The sequence below is a fragment of the Agelaius phoeniceus genome, chromosome 5 (assembly GCF_051311805.1).
Source record: "Agelaius phoeniceus isolate bAgePho1 chromosome 5, bAgePho1.hap1, whole genome shotgun sequence".
In the NCBI taxonomy this organism is placed as follows: Eukaryota; Metazoa; Chordata; class Aves; order Passeriformes; family Icteridae; genus Agelaius; species Agelaius phoeniceus.
The window spans coordinates 44,157,914-44,171,235 of NC_135269.1; the positions used below are offsets into that span (position 1 = coordinate 44,157,914).

The 13,322-nt window shown below is 37.9% G+C and overlaps 1 protein-coding gene across 3 annotated transcripts in view; it reads right to left on the reverse strand.

Annotated features, from left to right (window-relative positions):
• TMEM117 (transmembrane protein 117) overlaps positions 1 to 13,322 on the reverse strand; it is a 181,103-nt gene that overhangs the window by 100,510 nt on the left and 67,271 nt on the right. For all 3 annotated transcript variants that reach the window (XM_077178889.1, XM_077178888.1, XM_077178887.1), the window contains exon 4: positions 5,150 to 5,249. In XM_077178889.1, the coding sequence (XP_077035004.1) occupies positions 5,150 to 5,249 (100 nt within the window). The remainder of the gene's footprint in view (positions 1 to 5,149; positions 5,250 to 13,322) is intronic.

Sequence of the window (13,322 nt, forward strand, 5' to 3'; positions counted from 1 at the left end):
ATGTGTTTGAAATAGGCAAAGCTGAATTTTCTAGTAGGCTTTTGAAAAATTCCTCGTCACAGGCTTCTATGGAAACTCAAAACTCAGAGCTTTAGGGAAGGCCTTTATGTTGATAAATAACTGATTAAAAGACAAGGAACAGAAGCTAAGTAGGTTAGCCAGACAGCTCTAGCAATGGAGGGAGGTCATTACCAGAGTTCCACAGGGATTTTTGCAGGGGATGCATTTATTTGTCATATGCCTAAGCAAACTGGGAAAATGGATGAGCAGTGAGGTGAGAAAGCTTTATAATTATATTAAATTTTGCACAGTGAAAAGGATGATGGCTTGCTGGATGTGAAGAATTAGGAAAGGTGCTTATGAAAGAAAGTCCCTAGGCAATAAATTGGCACCTGAAATTTTTGTAGTTGAATGCCAAGTGTTACAAAAAGACCAAAACAATTCTAAGATCAAGAGTTGTTATGTACACAAAATTGCACGCATTTCAGGAGAGCGTTAGAGGACCCTGCCACATACTTTTGGCTTATTCTTACTCTCCTGGTTGGCTTCTGCTTATAGTCACAGTTTGAGGTAAGATACTAGTCTGGGTGGATTTTTGGTCTGACCAGGTGGAGGAACTGGGCTTTTTTACAGCTGTAGCCCGAGATTTAATATGGTGCATGTGACGGAAAAACATTCTGGTTTAGGACTCTACAGATTTACTGTGTCCTTGTATGGCAGTAACTATGAACTTAAACCTGTCAACAATTGATGTTCATAGCATTAAGAATCCCAAGGAAGGTTTCAGCCCTTTAGAGTATTCTTTACAAACCAGCCACAGGCCCCTCTGCTGCCCAGGTAAGACATGTTAATCACATAAAATGTAGAAATACAGAAAGTTTCTTCACCAGAGGATGAAGACAGAAATGTTTAACAGAGGAATGTGAATTTAAAAAAAAATGGACAAAATCTATTTCTTTCACAAGTAGCAAAGCCAGAACACAAAATGGTGTGAGGTTTTCCCCTGGAATTATAAGGCTGAAAAACTGGATCTTTTACAGCTAATACTGAAAATCTCAGAACAGAAAATCCTTCTTGCATGAAATCAGATAATCTTTATCAAGGGAAGGAGCAGCCCACCAAAAGTTATATTTCAGAATGTCGCCCAATGAAGTGACTCTTTCCCCTAAAAGACTTCACAGAAGCCCAGGCAACTTGTGTATATGGGAGTCATTATCCAGTTCCACTAATGAGGAAAGGGAGGTGTAGATTCACTACTCAGTACTAACCTTTTGAAATCCCAATATTGTGTCCTGACAAGAACAGTCTTAGGCAGAAGGTCTCTACCTCCATATCCCTCCATCCATGTGGATACGATGTGTCTTAGTCAGCACTGGATTAGCAGAACAATAGTGATCTCTCACTCTGCCATCTATGCTGGAAGTACTACTTCCTAACTTCCTAATAATTCATCTGCTAAGATGATGAAAGAGAAACAATCCCAGAATTCTTCATCATCCCACACAAGGGAGAAGTCAAACTGAAGTCAAGCAAAGGTGTCAAAAAGAACAGCCAGGAATTGCTACAATGATTCAGTTCGCACTCATTGTGTCAAGTGCTCTGCTAAAGCACAGTGATGAGAAAATTCCTGGCTTCTCTTTTTAAAAAGAATATGCTGATACATCTGTGGTGAACACTAGTTTGATGAATAATATACTGAACCATCCCTAGAGTTTATCATTGTTTCTGATAACAGGAGCCCACAGTCTCTGCTGCTCAGTGATTTCTCAAATGTTCCCAGTTCTCCCTAGCAATTAACATGGGAAAAGAGAATCTCAACTAAATTGCCATTCAGAAATAAGGTAAATAGGAATAGGATCCCTTGTCAGGAGGATCAGCCTGGTATATTCATAGAGCTCAGACACGGGCTGAAGACAACTGCTTCAGTTTCTGATAATCCTAGCAAGCAATGTCTAAGAAAGGTACAACAAACTTCTAAACTTCTACTGTTTAACTTCTTTCACATGTATGTAGGGTTTGTAGGCAGCAATATGTCTTTAATGCAAAGCTTGCCATGTGTACAAGTTCACAGCTCAGGGTCAATCATTGTGGAGGCCAAAAAGCCACCACCAAAAGGGAACAGTTTTAACAGTATGAAAGCCAACACTACTCTGCTGCTCTCTGTGTCACTTTTCAGTGCCACTCACTCATTCCTGCAGCTATCCTCTGAGCATGCCTTACCCCACATGCTCAGGACTGTGTCCCTCACAAAAACACAGCTGCAGCAGGTTGCTCATCTTCACAGAGAGGCCACTCTAATCATCAGAGATTCTGCCCTCAAATCAGCTCCTTCCTCAGCCTGCTTGCACTCTCCCAGAAGGCAGCTGTAATTGTTAGTTTATAGGTTTGTCTGGGTGGAATCTAGCCTTTCTTCCAAGGTGTCCTACTGTGCAAAAATCTGTAGTGTCTGCCTCAAAAGCAGTCTCCATGAGGACAATGAACTTTTTATGGGAGCAGGAGGGCATGTCAAAGCAGGTACAAGATTGCAAGATATACTTCCATGGCTTCAAAGAGGGAAAAGTGCAGAGAGACAGTCAGTGTGCTGAACCCATTCCCTTCTTCACAGACTTCAGAATATCTAACACTTACTACAGATTTCAGCAAAGATGTTCATTAGTAGCAGATGCTCCTGTCCAGAGGTACAAAGGAGAAGGTTCTGTGCACCTGTAGCACAGCCCCATTCTCATTACACACAGTGGAAATAATATTGCTGATTTTATTACAAATTGTGTCAGATCCTGTCACAAAACTAGTCAGTCAGCTAGAAGTGTTGAGGAGAAAGTCTTACTTCTGCCTTTTCAATCCAAAACAAACAGTGATCCAAAACATATTTTCCCATTTCAATCACTTTCCTGATTTAATAAGCCACTCCTCACTGTCCTGGGGTAACAGTATTGTGTACTGATTACTCATAGTTAAAATGGAACCCCATCTGTTTTATTTCTGCTTATTCCCAAAGTTTCCAATGAAATAAGGAATAAGATCCTAATTCCAGTATGGTTCAAACACAGTGAAGTGAAGGCTACATCTCTGTATTTACCTTCTGCTTTAGAGTCTACAGATAGATGATTTTTTTAAAAATACTTCTTAAACATAAGAAAATATAAACACTGCTGTGAATGGGAAGATGGGCAAAGGTTCCTTTACAGGTTTGTTTTTTCTTTTCTGTTTTGAAACAGGATGAGGAAACTTCATAAAATATAATATCACAGAAAGACTCATATTACTTTAACATCAATTCCACACTGAGCTTTATAAGCAGAAGGTCAAGTAAATTCAAATATAAATAACACAGCAATTTCTGTTGATATAGAATAAGATGGATTGCTTAAATTAGACACCATGGGACATGATTTTTGCCAAGGTACATGTCCATGCACCAACATATGCATCCAATCTCATCTTTTACTAATTGAGGTAGAGACCCTGAAATTGTAGTATTTTGTTTGATGCTCCCAGGCCTAGCTGCCCTTGAACACTGACATTTCCATTGCCTGGTTGGTATACTTGGCCTAGAGATTTGTGTTGCAGAAGCAATATCACTATTCTCTTTTGCCCTGAAGACCTAAGCATGAATTGCTACACCTTTTAATTCTCCTCATGCAATCAAAGCATGTCCTAAAACACATTGACCCTCCAATCCCATGTTCTCTACTCTTCCTGAAAGCTAATAGAACCAGACTAATTTAAACAGTCTCCTCTAATCAAACCACCTCTGTAGTTTCTCCTAGTCTCTCTCCCACTCTTCGGTGGTACCTCCATCTGCCACAGGAATCTGCTGTGGCACAATCCAGTTGGGACTCTGCTGTTGAAGAGACCTGAGAGGGCTTTGAGTACCCAGAAAATTATTAGGATCATGCCTTTTTAATCAACCCTTTCCATGCTTTATACAGTGTTGCACAAAACAGGAGGTTTTTTAAATGGAAACAAGAAAAGAGAGACTGAAAAAAACCCACATTACCTAATGTAGAACAACTTGTCTTTAATCTATCACTGGAGCCCTAAGTCACATATGTAGGATGCACATGATCTCTCTCAGTTCAGCTTAGTTTATGCATCATCTCTTCTTTGATAGTGGAATAAAGGTGTGGAAGCCCATGAGAAAAAAGCAAGCTAAAGGTATTCAGAAGTACCCATTAATTTTATTACCAATTCAGAAGATGTCCAACATTAATTGTCAACATTAGTCAAGGCACCAATTCTGTGATGTCCTTACTGTAAAGCACATACAAATTATTTTCTCTGCACTTGCTTTTCATGGCCACCATTTCACAGAGTACAGTTTGTCTTGGACAAACCACAGACACATACTGAACAACATCCTGAAAAAATCCTTGATGCTTTTTTTTCCCTTCAGTCTGTTGTACACTATGTTCCAAATATGAAGGGTAGAAGACATTGTTAAAATCCAATTGCTAAAAATCTTACCTCTGCAAATCTTAAAAACCTAATCTTAAAAAACAAATTCACTTTTTATCACTTTGTCTTTACGAAATTATTTTCTGAACAATTAAAATGTGCAGATGCTTTATTCTGTTCCCAAAAATTAGCTGTTGTTTTCTGGTTCTCTTTCACTAAGCTGATCTTTGGCTTGCACATAGAAGATGTCTTTGTAAGAAGTATAATCCAAGTGAAAATTTTATTTTTCTGAGTCCTAAATTAGATCAAAATGAATCAGTCAGATCAGACTACTTTCAAATCCTGGCATATAACTGGCTTGCTTTCCTCCTCTCATTCCATTTTTCTCTATCACGTCTTTCAGTTTAATTTTACTTCTAATTCTTTCCATTAAAATTATTTATCTTTAGCTGTTACTCACTGTTTCATGGGATAGCAAGTTGTGAGGCTACTTCATAGCAAAGGACAGCCACCATGCAGAAGCCAATGGCAAAACTCCCACTCACAGAAGAAAAAAAAATCTCCCTGATACATTTTAACTGAAACTCCTCTGGACTGTCAATTGAACACCTGCCATTATGCATTTGTTAACTTTTTACTTTTCTGGGTTGGAACACTTGAGTTAGAGAAATTGAGTTTTCTCTCCTCTCCTCTTTCTCTTGAAAGCAACAAACATATTTCTTTCCTTTTAAAATGTAATTATGTTTCTTACCATCCATGCTGTGACAAAATCTCCCATCCAAGTCCCAACTGCAGCTACCTTCATAAAATTTTCATTCCTGATGCCCATGAAGTCTGTTATAATGTATGCACTGTGAAAACAAGAACACAAACATAAGACATACATATTTGCTCAACATGGTTACAAAGAACTTGGATTAATGACAAAATTTATGATTATCTGTGAAAGATTTCCCATTGCTTCCATAGTAACTTTTCTACTAGAATCTGAGCCTTGACATAAAACTGAACCCATACGGGTCGATTTCAATTAGAAATGCAATGTGAATCTGATTTTGAAGTCCATGTCTCTTTTGAAGGTGCTAAAATAACAGTTGGCAAAGACTTTAGGATTATGTAAAGCTTCTGGAAGCAGAAAATGATTTATGCTTTTTTATCTTTTTCCTTTATACAAATAGAATTACAATTTTTCAAATCCGTGACTTTGCAAAACCTTCATGGAGAAAAATAAGAATCTTTAAGGTATCTTTAAAAAGATAATTGAGCTGCTTGACTTTTCACTGTATCAGTGATGCAACCACGTTTTTAACACATCAGCGTAAGCAAGTTTTGCAAAATTTCAGTGAGATGTTACTGTTTCTAGATTTATACAATTTATTTTCACAGATATATTTTACTTAAATCCAAAAGAAGTATTTCCATTCTGCTTAAATAATGCAACAGATAGGACTTAGAACCTCACTTGGTAATTGACTTCAAGTTCACCGAGATGCTATAAGGACAATTAAGAAGGTAAAGCTACTTGTTCCAGATTAAAACCTTTCTGAAAAAACATACATTTTAACATACTGATATCCTTTTCTAAAAGACTTTTGTAGTGGTCAAGAAGAGGCAACTCTCCTCAAGAGCTAATATGATGATAATGAATATGAATGGCAATTGTATTTGAACTTTACAAGTGATGCCTTTGCTTTCAAGACACTTGTAAACATTTTTATGTATTGTTATGCCTATTTAGGAGTGTGCATAAGGGACACAGTTACATGTAAAAGCGTCCTTGAACACTGTGCTATCCGTTATTCAAATCTTACCATTGTTACATACCAAATATTGCAAGGTCTAGGAGCTATACAGATCCTACCTCTGCAATTGGATCAGTGCAAACCGATTCCACTCTCTGGGCCAGTTCTGTTAAAATCTAAATATCTGATCAAGATAGAAGGTCTTGCTAGCACTAATCCATGCATAGCATAGTATAATTTCTTAGAGAGAATTTAATATGCTGTAGAGCAGAAATATTATTGTCAGCGAATAGTTTCATGACACATGAAAAATGTCCTAGTGTAACAGCCCTTTTCATTATACATATTATGACCTTTCGGCCGGTATGTCACTAAAAAATGCCATCTGTTTATTTTTTCTGTTGAACAGCATATAAATGCTGGCTCTAATTTTCTGTTGGAAAAAAAAAAATCCAATCTATTTTAACAGCAGTCCATGTAGTTCATAGATCATCAGTATCCTAAATTCACCGTGTTATAAATAAGGATGTAAGAACAGGAACGTCGGGTCAGCCTACAGTCTCCCTGCTTCAATGTTCTGTCTCCAAAAGAGGGCAACAGCAGAAACAAAGGAAGACTGAAAACAGGCAAGCACAATCCTCCCAGATATATTCTTCTAGAATTTTTAGAATTGGAAAATATTTGGAATTCCTTTTTTCCTGTAGCTTGGACATGCCATTCTTGTAGCATCTGTGGAGGCAGAAAACTATCAAGTCTGCATTCCTTAAAAAGATGTCTTGTTCACAAAGAAGGCACAGCAGTAAGTGTCACTTGTAAGGAATGGCCCTCAAATGCAAAGCACATCTTAGTCTTCTCCATTAGTGGGAGACACATACAAAACCCCAGGGTTCTCACCTTTTCTTATGTGCACTGCACATTCTCATTTGCATTACACAGGTGTACAATAAGCAAACACTTGCTCAACATCCCCAGAAAATGGGCCACTTGGCCATTCCTATATAGCCCTGGCACATGGAGCAGGCCTGCCACAGCCACCCTGTCCAGCACCCTGCTGGGCACAAGGAGGGTTAACCAAACAGGCTGAGAGATCACTGAATGCAGGTATTACCTAGCAGAAGAGAAATCAACCCAGACATAAGAGATTCTTTTTAATGGAAACTGAAATTCTCAGTGTAATCACTTGTTTTTATGAATGTTAGAAGTACCAGAGAGGTATTATAAGAAGGCTTATAATAAGGTTGAATGAACTGGATACAATACTTAAATACACAGAAAGGCTTTGAAACCATCACATCCTCCCAACAGCTCTTACTGTCATTTAGAACATGAAAACACCAAGAAGCCTAGTACAAATTGTGCATTTTAGTCTACAAGTAATTAATGCCTGAATTAAATATGCAAATTGACAAACCTTCAGTTAGTGTCAAAATAGCATATTATTATAAAGAAATTGTTACGAATATAAACTGTGCATGGTTTAAGTGCATTTAATGATTAAAATACAGCTACAACTTTTTATGAACAGGAAGAATATTTTTTAGCATTTTCATCTTATTAGAAATAGTAATGAAATACATCACTATTTCATTAACTGTTAGCATTGCACCCTCTGTCTTTTATGCTCTCTGCAGTATTATTTTTCTTTCAAAACACAAAGAGAAATTGACTATTTTAAAATAGGGATCTGGGACTGCTTAAAATGAATTAAAAAAAAAAAAAAAACAGAAACCTAACCCTCTGGTTTTTATTTTCAGGTTTTAGTTTAAATAGGAATAAGAGCACTTGACATTTTCAAAAAAGACATGCTTTCCTGATGATACTAGCAGGGTACATATCATAACAGTACCAAAAGTAAAATTAATTCTGTTATGGAAAATTCTCACATTCTTCTAGCTTTAGCTAGTGATTAGAGTAGTTTTCTTTAATTATTTAGTCTTATTCCTGGCTAGGACCCATGTCTGCACCTTGCAGGAGGACTAAGGTCTGCTGGGTTCCAGTTAACTGTCAAGGCCAGCCCAGATTTTCTATACTTGTCAAAAGGCTTCTGTTTGCTTCCACATATGTGTACTGAAGCAAGGCACCAGCAGATTGCATGAGCAGCACAACCCAAGGAAACACCGAGGGAAAAAACACCGCGGTTAAAGCCCAGAGTAAAAAAGCTCTTCTGAGACAGACAGGATAAGTGAAAATAATTACAGTCTGAGGAGCCAATACTTGTGAATATTATAGATAAAGGACAATTTTGTGACTGGGATTTGGGAGCCTTTCACAGTAACACTGGAAGCTGCAGCTCCAGGGAAACTGCTCTTGGCAGGCCAAAGTCTAAAGAAGGTAGAGCAACATTTTAACAGAATAGAGCAAAAGAGAGGGATCAAAAGACAAAGGAGACTGATAAAGACAACTCTAAAGAGATTAAAAAAAATCATAAGTAACTGTCTACCTCCATGTCGATGCAAAAGGTATGTTAATGAGTCAGTAAAAAGACATATAGCCCAGAGTACTTGAATAGTTTCTGGAGTTAGGAGCAGTGTGCACAGAATGGATAAAGGGGAAGACAACCACACTAGCCTGGAGTTTTTATTCAAAGGAAGATCTCAGAGCATTTTCTCAAAGAAGGATGACACTGCTAAAATGACAAAGTGTGAAAGCAAATGGAAGGTTTTAAATTTTTCATTGGATAAAGATGCTCAAGTCACTGTGGTGCTAACACTGTTCCAAGTGTTATAATGTCTGAAAAAATGTCATGACTGAGACTCAGTGCTGAGATGGTGTTTTCTTGACCACCACAGGATCTAAGAAAGGGTTTTAGCTTGAATAGAGACACTTAAATGTAAGGGTAAACCAGGAAGTCAAACTCTCTACAGAGCTTGGTCAGACTGGGTCAAGGATTTAGTTGCTTTATATTACTTCTTGACAGCTAGCATGTCAAAAAAAACCATGTTCACATACTAAAAGGCATTGTTAAACCTATGTGACTAAGTGATTCCCAGTGAAGTGACATAACTTGATCTCCAGATGATAATCCAAAGAGTTCTGCATCCCTCGTGAGGTCTGTGACATAGCTGACAACCCAGACACATCTGAACTGAACCCTGGGTGTCCAGGGACAGCAGTGAGAGCATAGACACTTTGGGGAGGTCTTAGTTGCCTTTTAAAGCAATTTTAGGAAGCTTGATGCATCTTAACTAAGCTTCAGCTGGTTCTTTACTAGAGTACTGAAGGCACTGGGCCTGCACACAGAACACAGTGCATGCTCTGTACAGAGCCAACAAGAACTGCATCCACAGAGAGTGATAATTTAATGCTCTTTGAAAAGGAGGGGAGGCCTAAATATCTTTTATGTTGAGTCAGAAAAAGTCTATACATGTTCTGCAGTCTGATATGCACTTTTCTGGGGTGGTTTTATTATGTGGCCTTCCCCTTAAACGGTTGATTATATCTATATGGAACTCATCTTCCTTGGTGCATCTGACAATGTGAAATGCTTTGACATTGGCAAACAAGTGAAAGCACAGGAGTTTACACAGGCTGCAAAGAGGGATGTGTTTAGATGTGGCACCACAAGCTTCCATTACTGTCAATTTAGAAGAGGCAGAGAATGTCAGAATAACTGAAAACACACATAAAAGACTGCAGATACAGTTCCTGATCAGTATTTGTCACTCTAAAATGACAGAATGGCAAATGAGACACTTGGTAGCAATTCACTCAGTTGAAAAGCTATTCTTCTAATGTTAGGAACTGAAGTCAGAGCCACAGGGAACTGGAAGATGCCCAGAGACAGCAAGACCTGCTGTCTTATAAACTGGCACATGATAACAAGGATGGCATAATGCACAGCTACCAGCAAACAGCACAGAGAGCACAACAGCAATTCATCCAGTCCCTGACCATCCCCAGTGCATGCTTTAGACATACAGACAAAACTTCTCCTATGACACCAGAACAGAGAGAATTAAGAGGCACTGAACCAGGGATTTTGCTTGACAAGACATCAAAGAGGTAACAGCCACAAGAGGATCAGCAGGCTAATCTCCAAGACACAAAAATCTGAGAAGCAAAACCAGCTTGGCTATAGTGCAGCGGATCATGGCACGGTGCAGAACACCTGAGACTGACAGACCGATTCTGTAACTGAGCATCACTGCTTAGTAACTTATTTACACATGCTTATTTTAAACCAGGCAGCAGAACTTTAATTCTGCAAACCTCTCCTCATCATTCTACAGGCTTGAGGGCTGTGTGAGTTACTCTGGGGACTTTGCTTGTAAAGCTCCCAAGCCATGAGAAGTTCTGCTGCTAGGATACACAGGAGCTCCTCACTGTCCACAGGGACAGACCATTTAGCTTCTAGCTTTGCAGCCCTGCCTTTGAGACAGGGCCCATTGAAAAATGCAGCAATTCTGTCTGTTAATGTAGAAGAGGTGTGCAACTTAAATGGTAGTGTACACATGAGATCCAGTCTCCATTCCAAGGGACACTGGTTTAATGCCCTTCAGAGTTAGAGAATTGAACCTCACTGTCATTCTCAATCTGAAAAGATGATGACACAAGAGGATAAGAGATATGTGTTTCAGGAGACTGTTAGGTGAGGTGTAACTGAAGCTGGATATTCCATATTTTGTATAAATATCATCTTGCACATATAAGAAAAATATTCCCTTTTCTTCACTTTTAGAATGGATGCCACTGGTCAGTACAGGTGTTTGGCTTAGATCACAACTACAGACCAAATTAAGGTGCCTAAGCAAATTGGGACAGGATTTTTAACATATTTTTGTTCTTAATGTAGCTTTTTCTACTGCTAGTTGTAGGAGTTTCCTGTGTGGTTTTTGTGGATTTATTCCAGCAAACCAAGCATAAAGCACTTGATGTCCAACGGAGTCTGGACTTCTCTTTAGAGATCAGGTGGTGTTCATACAGATTAACTTTTGCCTAATGACACTAGTCTTCCTAGGCTGTCTCCACAATCAAAGGATCTGATAGCAATTCAAACCAGGATGGTAATTTAGATTATTTTCTTCTATGGCATGGTGATGTCATATATGAAAATGGCCAACAGCTTATGTCTAAAGGAGTTGCAAAATGGAAATCATAGTGACAGACCTACTGCTAGAGGCTGTAAGAGTCTGCATCTCTACTGGGAAAATCTTAGGGATCTGCAAATTCAAAAGCATTAAGGATGTCCACTACGGGAGGAATGCAGCCTCCTGGGTACAGGTAAACTATGGTGAGTGTTGGCACATACTTCCAGCAAGCCAAAATGACAGGATTTGCTACAAAAACCTACATTTTTGTGTGCCTGTCAAACCCTAAATGACAAATAAAATTGGAGACAATGAATAGACAAGTTGGGAATTCAACCCAGATTTCTTCCCTCAGATGAGCACCTTCCTCCATCATTACACAAGTGTTTTGATGAAAATTATAAACTAAACCTACAAATTGTACTACAAGGAACTTATGATGGACAGGATAGTGTGGGGGAAAGCACAAAAGGTGCCTGAAAAAAGAATTAAGCAAACTGACTTTTCAAATTCATTATGTCCATGAGATATCTTTTATAAACTTTCCAAGAATTTTCCTATTCATGTGCAATGTGTACCATAAAAACATATATTCTGTTTAGTCAGAAAGAAGAAAAACAAAGGCTGCAGAGTGCATTTAGCATTTTTCTGCTGCAAATACATGCTACAATACTCAGCCAAGGATAGGTTGCAGAAACGTTTCTAATCATACTGTGAACAGGTGAATGCTCAGCCCTTCACACATAGCACAGCCTTACCTGTCCCACCACACACCCACACCAGCACTGTGGCTTATTTGTAGCTGCTTATGCTTCCATTTCAACTCTATGACTGCTGCATAAGTTGTTTTTACTGAAGCAATGACACACAGGGTTGCCTCTTACATGCCAGTTTGATACTGCAGGAGAGGATTAAGACATTTTCTCACTGCTAAGTGAATTGCTTGTTGAAAATTATTTTAGTGGATAATTATTTTAGTAGATAAGTTAGGAGAACTGTGACAAGTTAAGAGAATCATGCCACTTTCTAGAATTCCTTTTAACAGGCTAGTAAAATTCTGCAACTAATCTGCAACAGTGTACTGTGTGCTGGTAGATTAAATGACATATTCAATTCACTCCATGTGCCTATATAGTAGGATATCAGAATAGTTTTACAGTAAAAAGTGACAAAATGCAAGATAAAACAGGTGCCCAGGGACACAAATAAGACAGGTGGCCTTGGGCACTTGTTAAGTGCTTTAGATATGCTTTTCTTAAAATACAGATAATTTCTTTGGTGTATGGTATGTCAGAATATTTCAGATATTTCAGCTACTAAAATTAAAAAATAACAGATTTGGAAATAGTATTAATGTATTTGAAAAAAGCAACAGAAACTAAAGAATATATCAGGCAATGCATTTATAAAGATGAAGCTAGATTAGTAATTTAGAAAAAGAGATGCGGTGAAGCTTTTTATAAGAAACAAATAAATCTTTGTTTTTAAACTTGGTGAGATACTGGTAAGAATGGATTTGAGTAATGCTGCACTGGCTGTACTCTTCAGAAAGGGCCATGGCTTGCACATGTCCATGCCTGTTTTTGACATTTCAATATGGCTAAGAAGGGAAATAGACAAATGTGCAACAATATTCTCAGAAATTGAAGCTCAAAGACAAAAAATATTAGTTAATTTAAAAAAGAAAAAGAGAACTGTTCATACCATCAACAGAATATGAACAAAATTAAATAAAATATTATAGCTGTAACTCTATCATTTTAACCAAGTGTTTTGATAACTTTAAAACTTCAGTGAATTTCAGCAAAAGTTCATACTTTCTATCTGTTTCAGCTGTAGGGATAACAGAGAAGTTTAAATGCATTATTGCAATGAATAAACAAGTAACTGCAGTGTTATTGCTATTCAGAAAGGGGAAAGTAGGACAATTTTCAGTTGTTACAAAACACCGGATAGACTCTGCTTGTAAACAGCAGTACAATTGGGAAAGCAGAAGCAGAAAAACATTTAACTACATTTTAATAAAAACTTGTAAGTATTAGCAGATGATGCAATTCTGGATATTAATCATTCTTTAACTTACTAAACTTCCCTGAAAATTTGATTTAGAAAAACTGGGTGTTTTTATTTTAAAATAATGAAATGCCAGAAAACT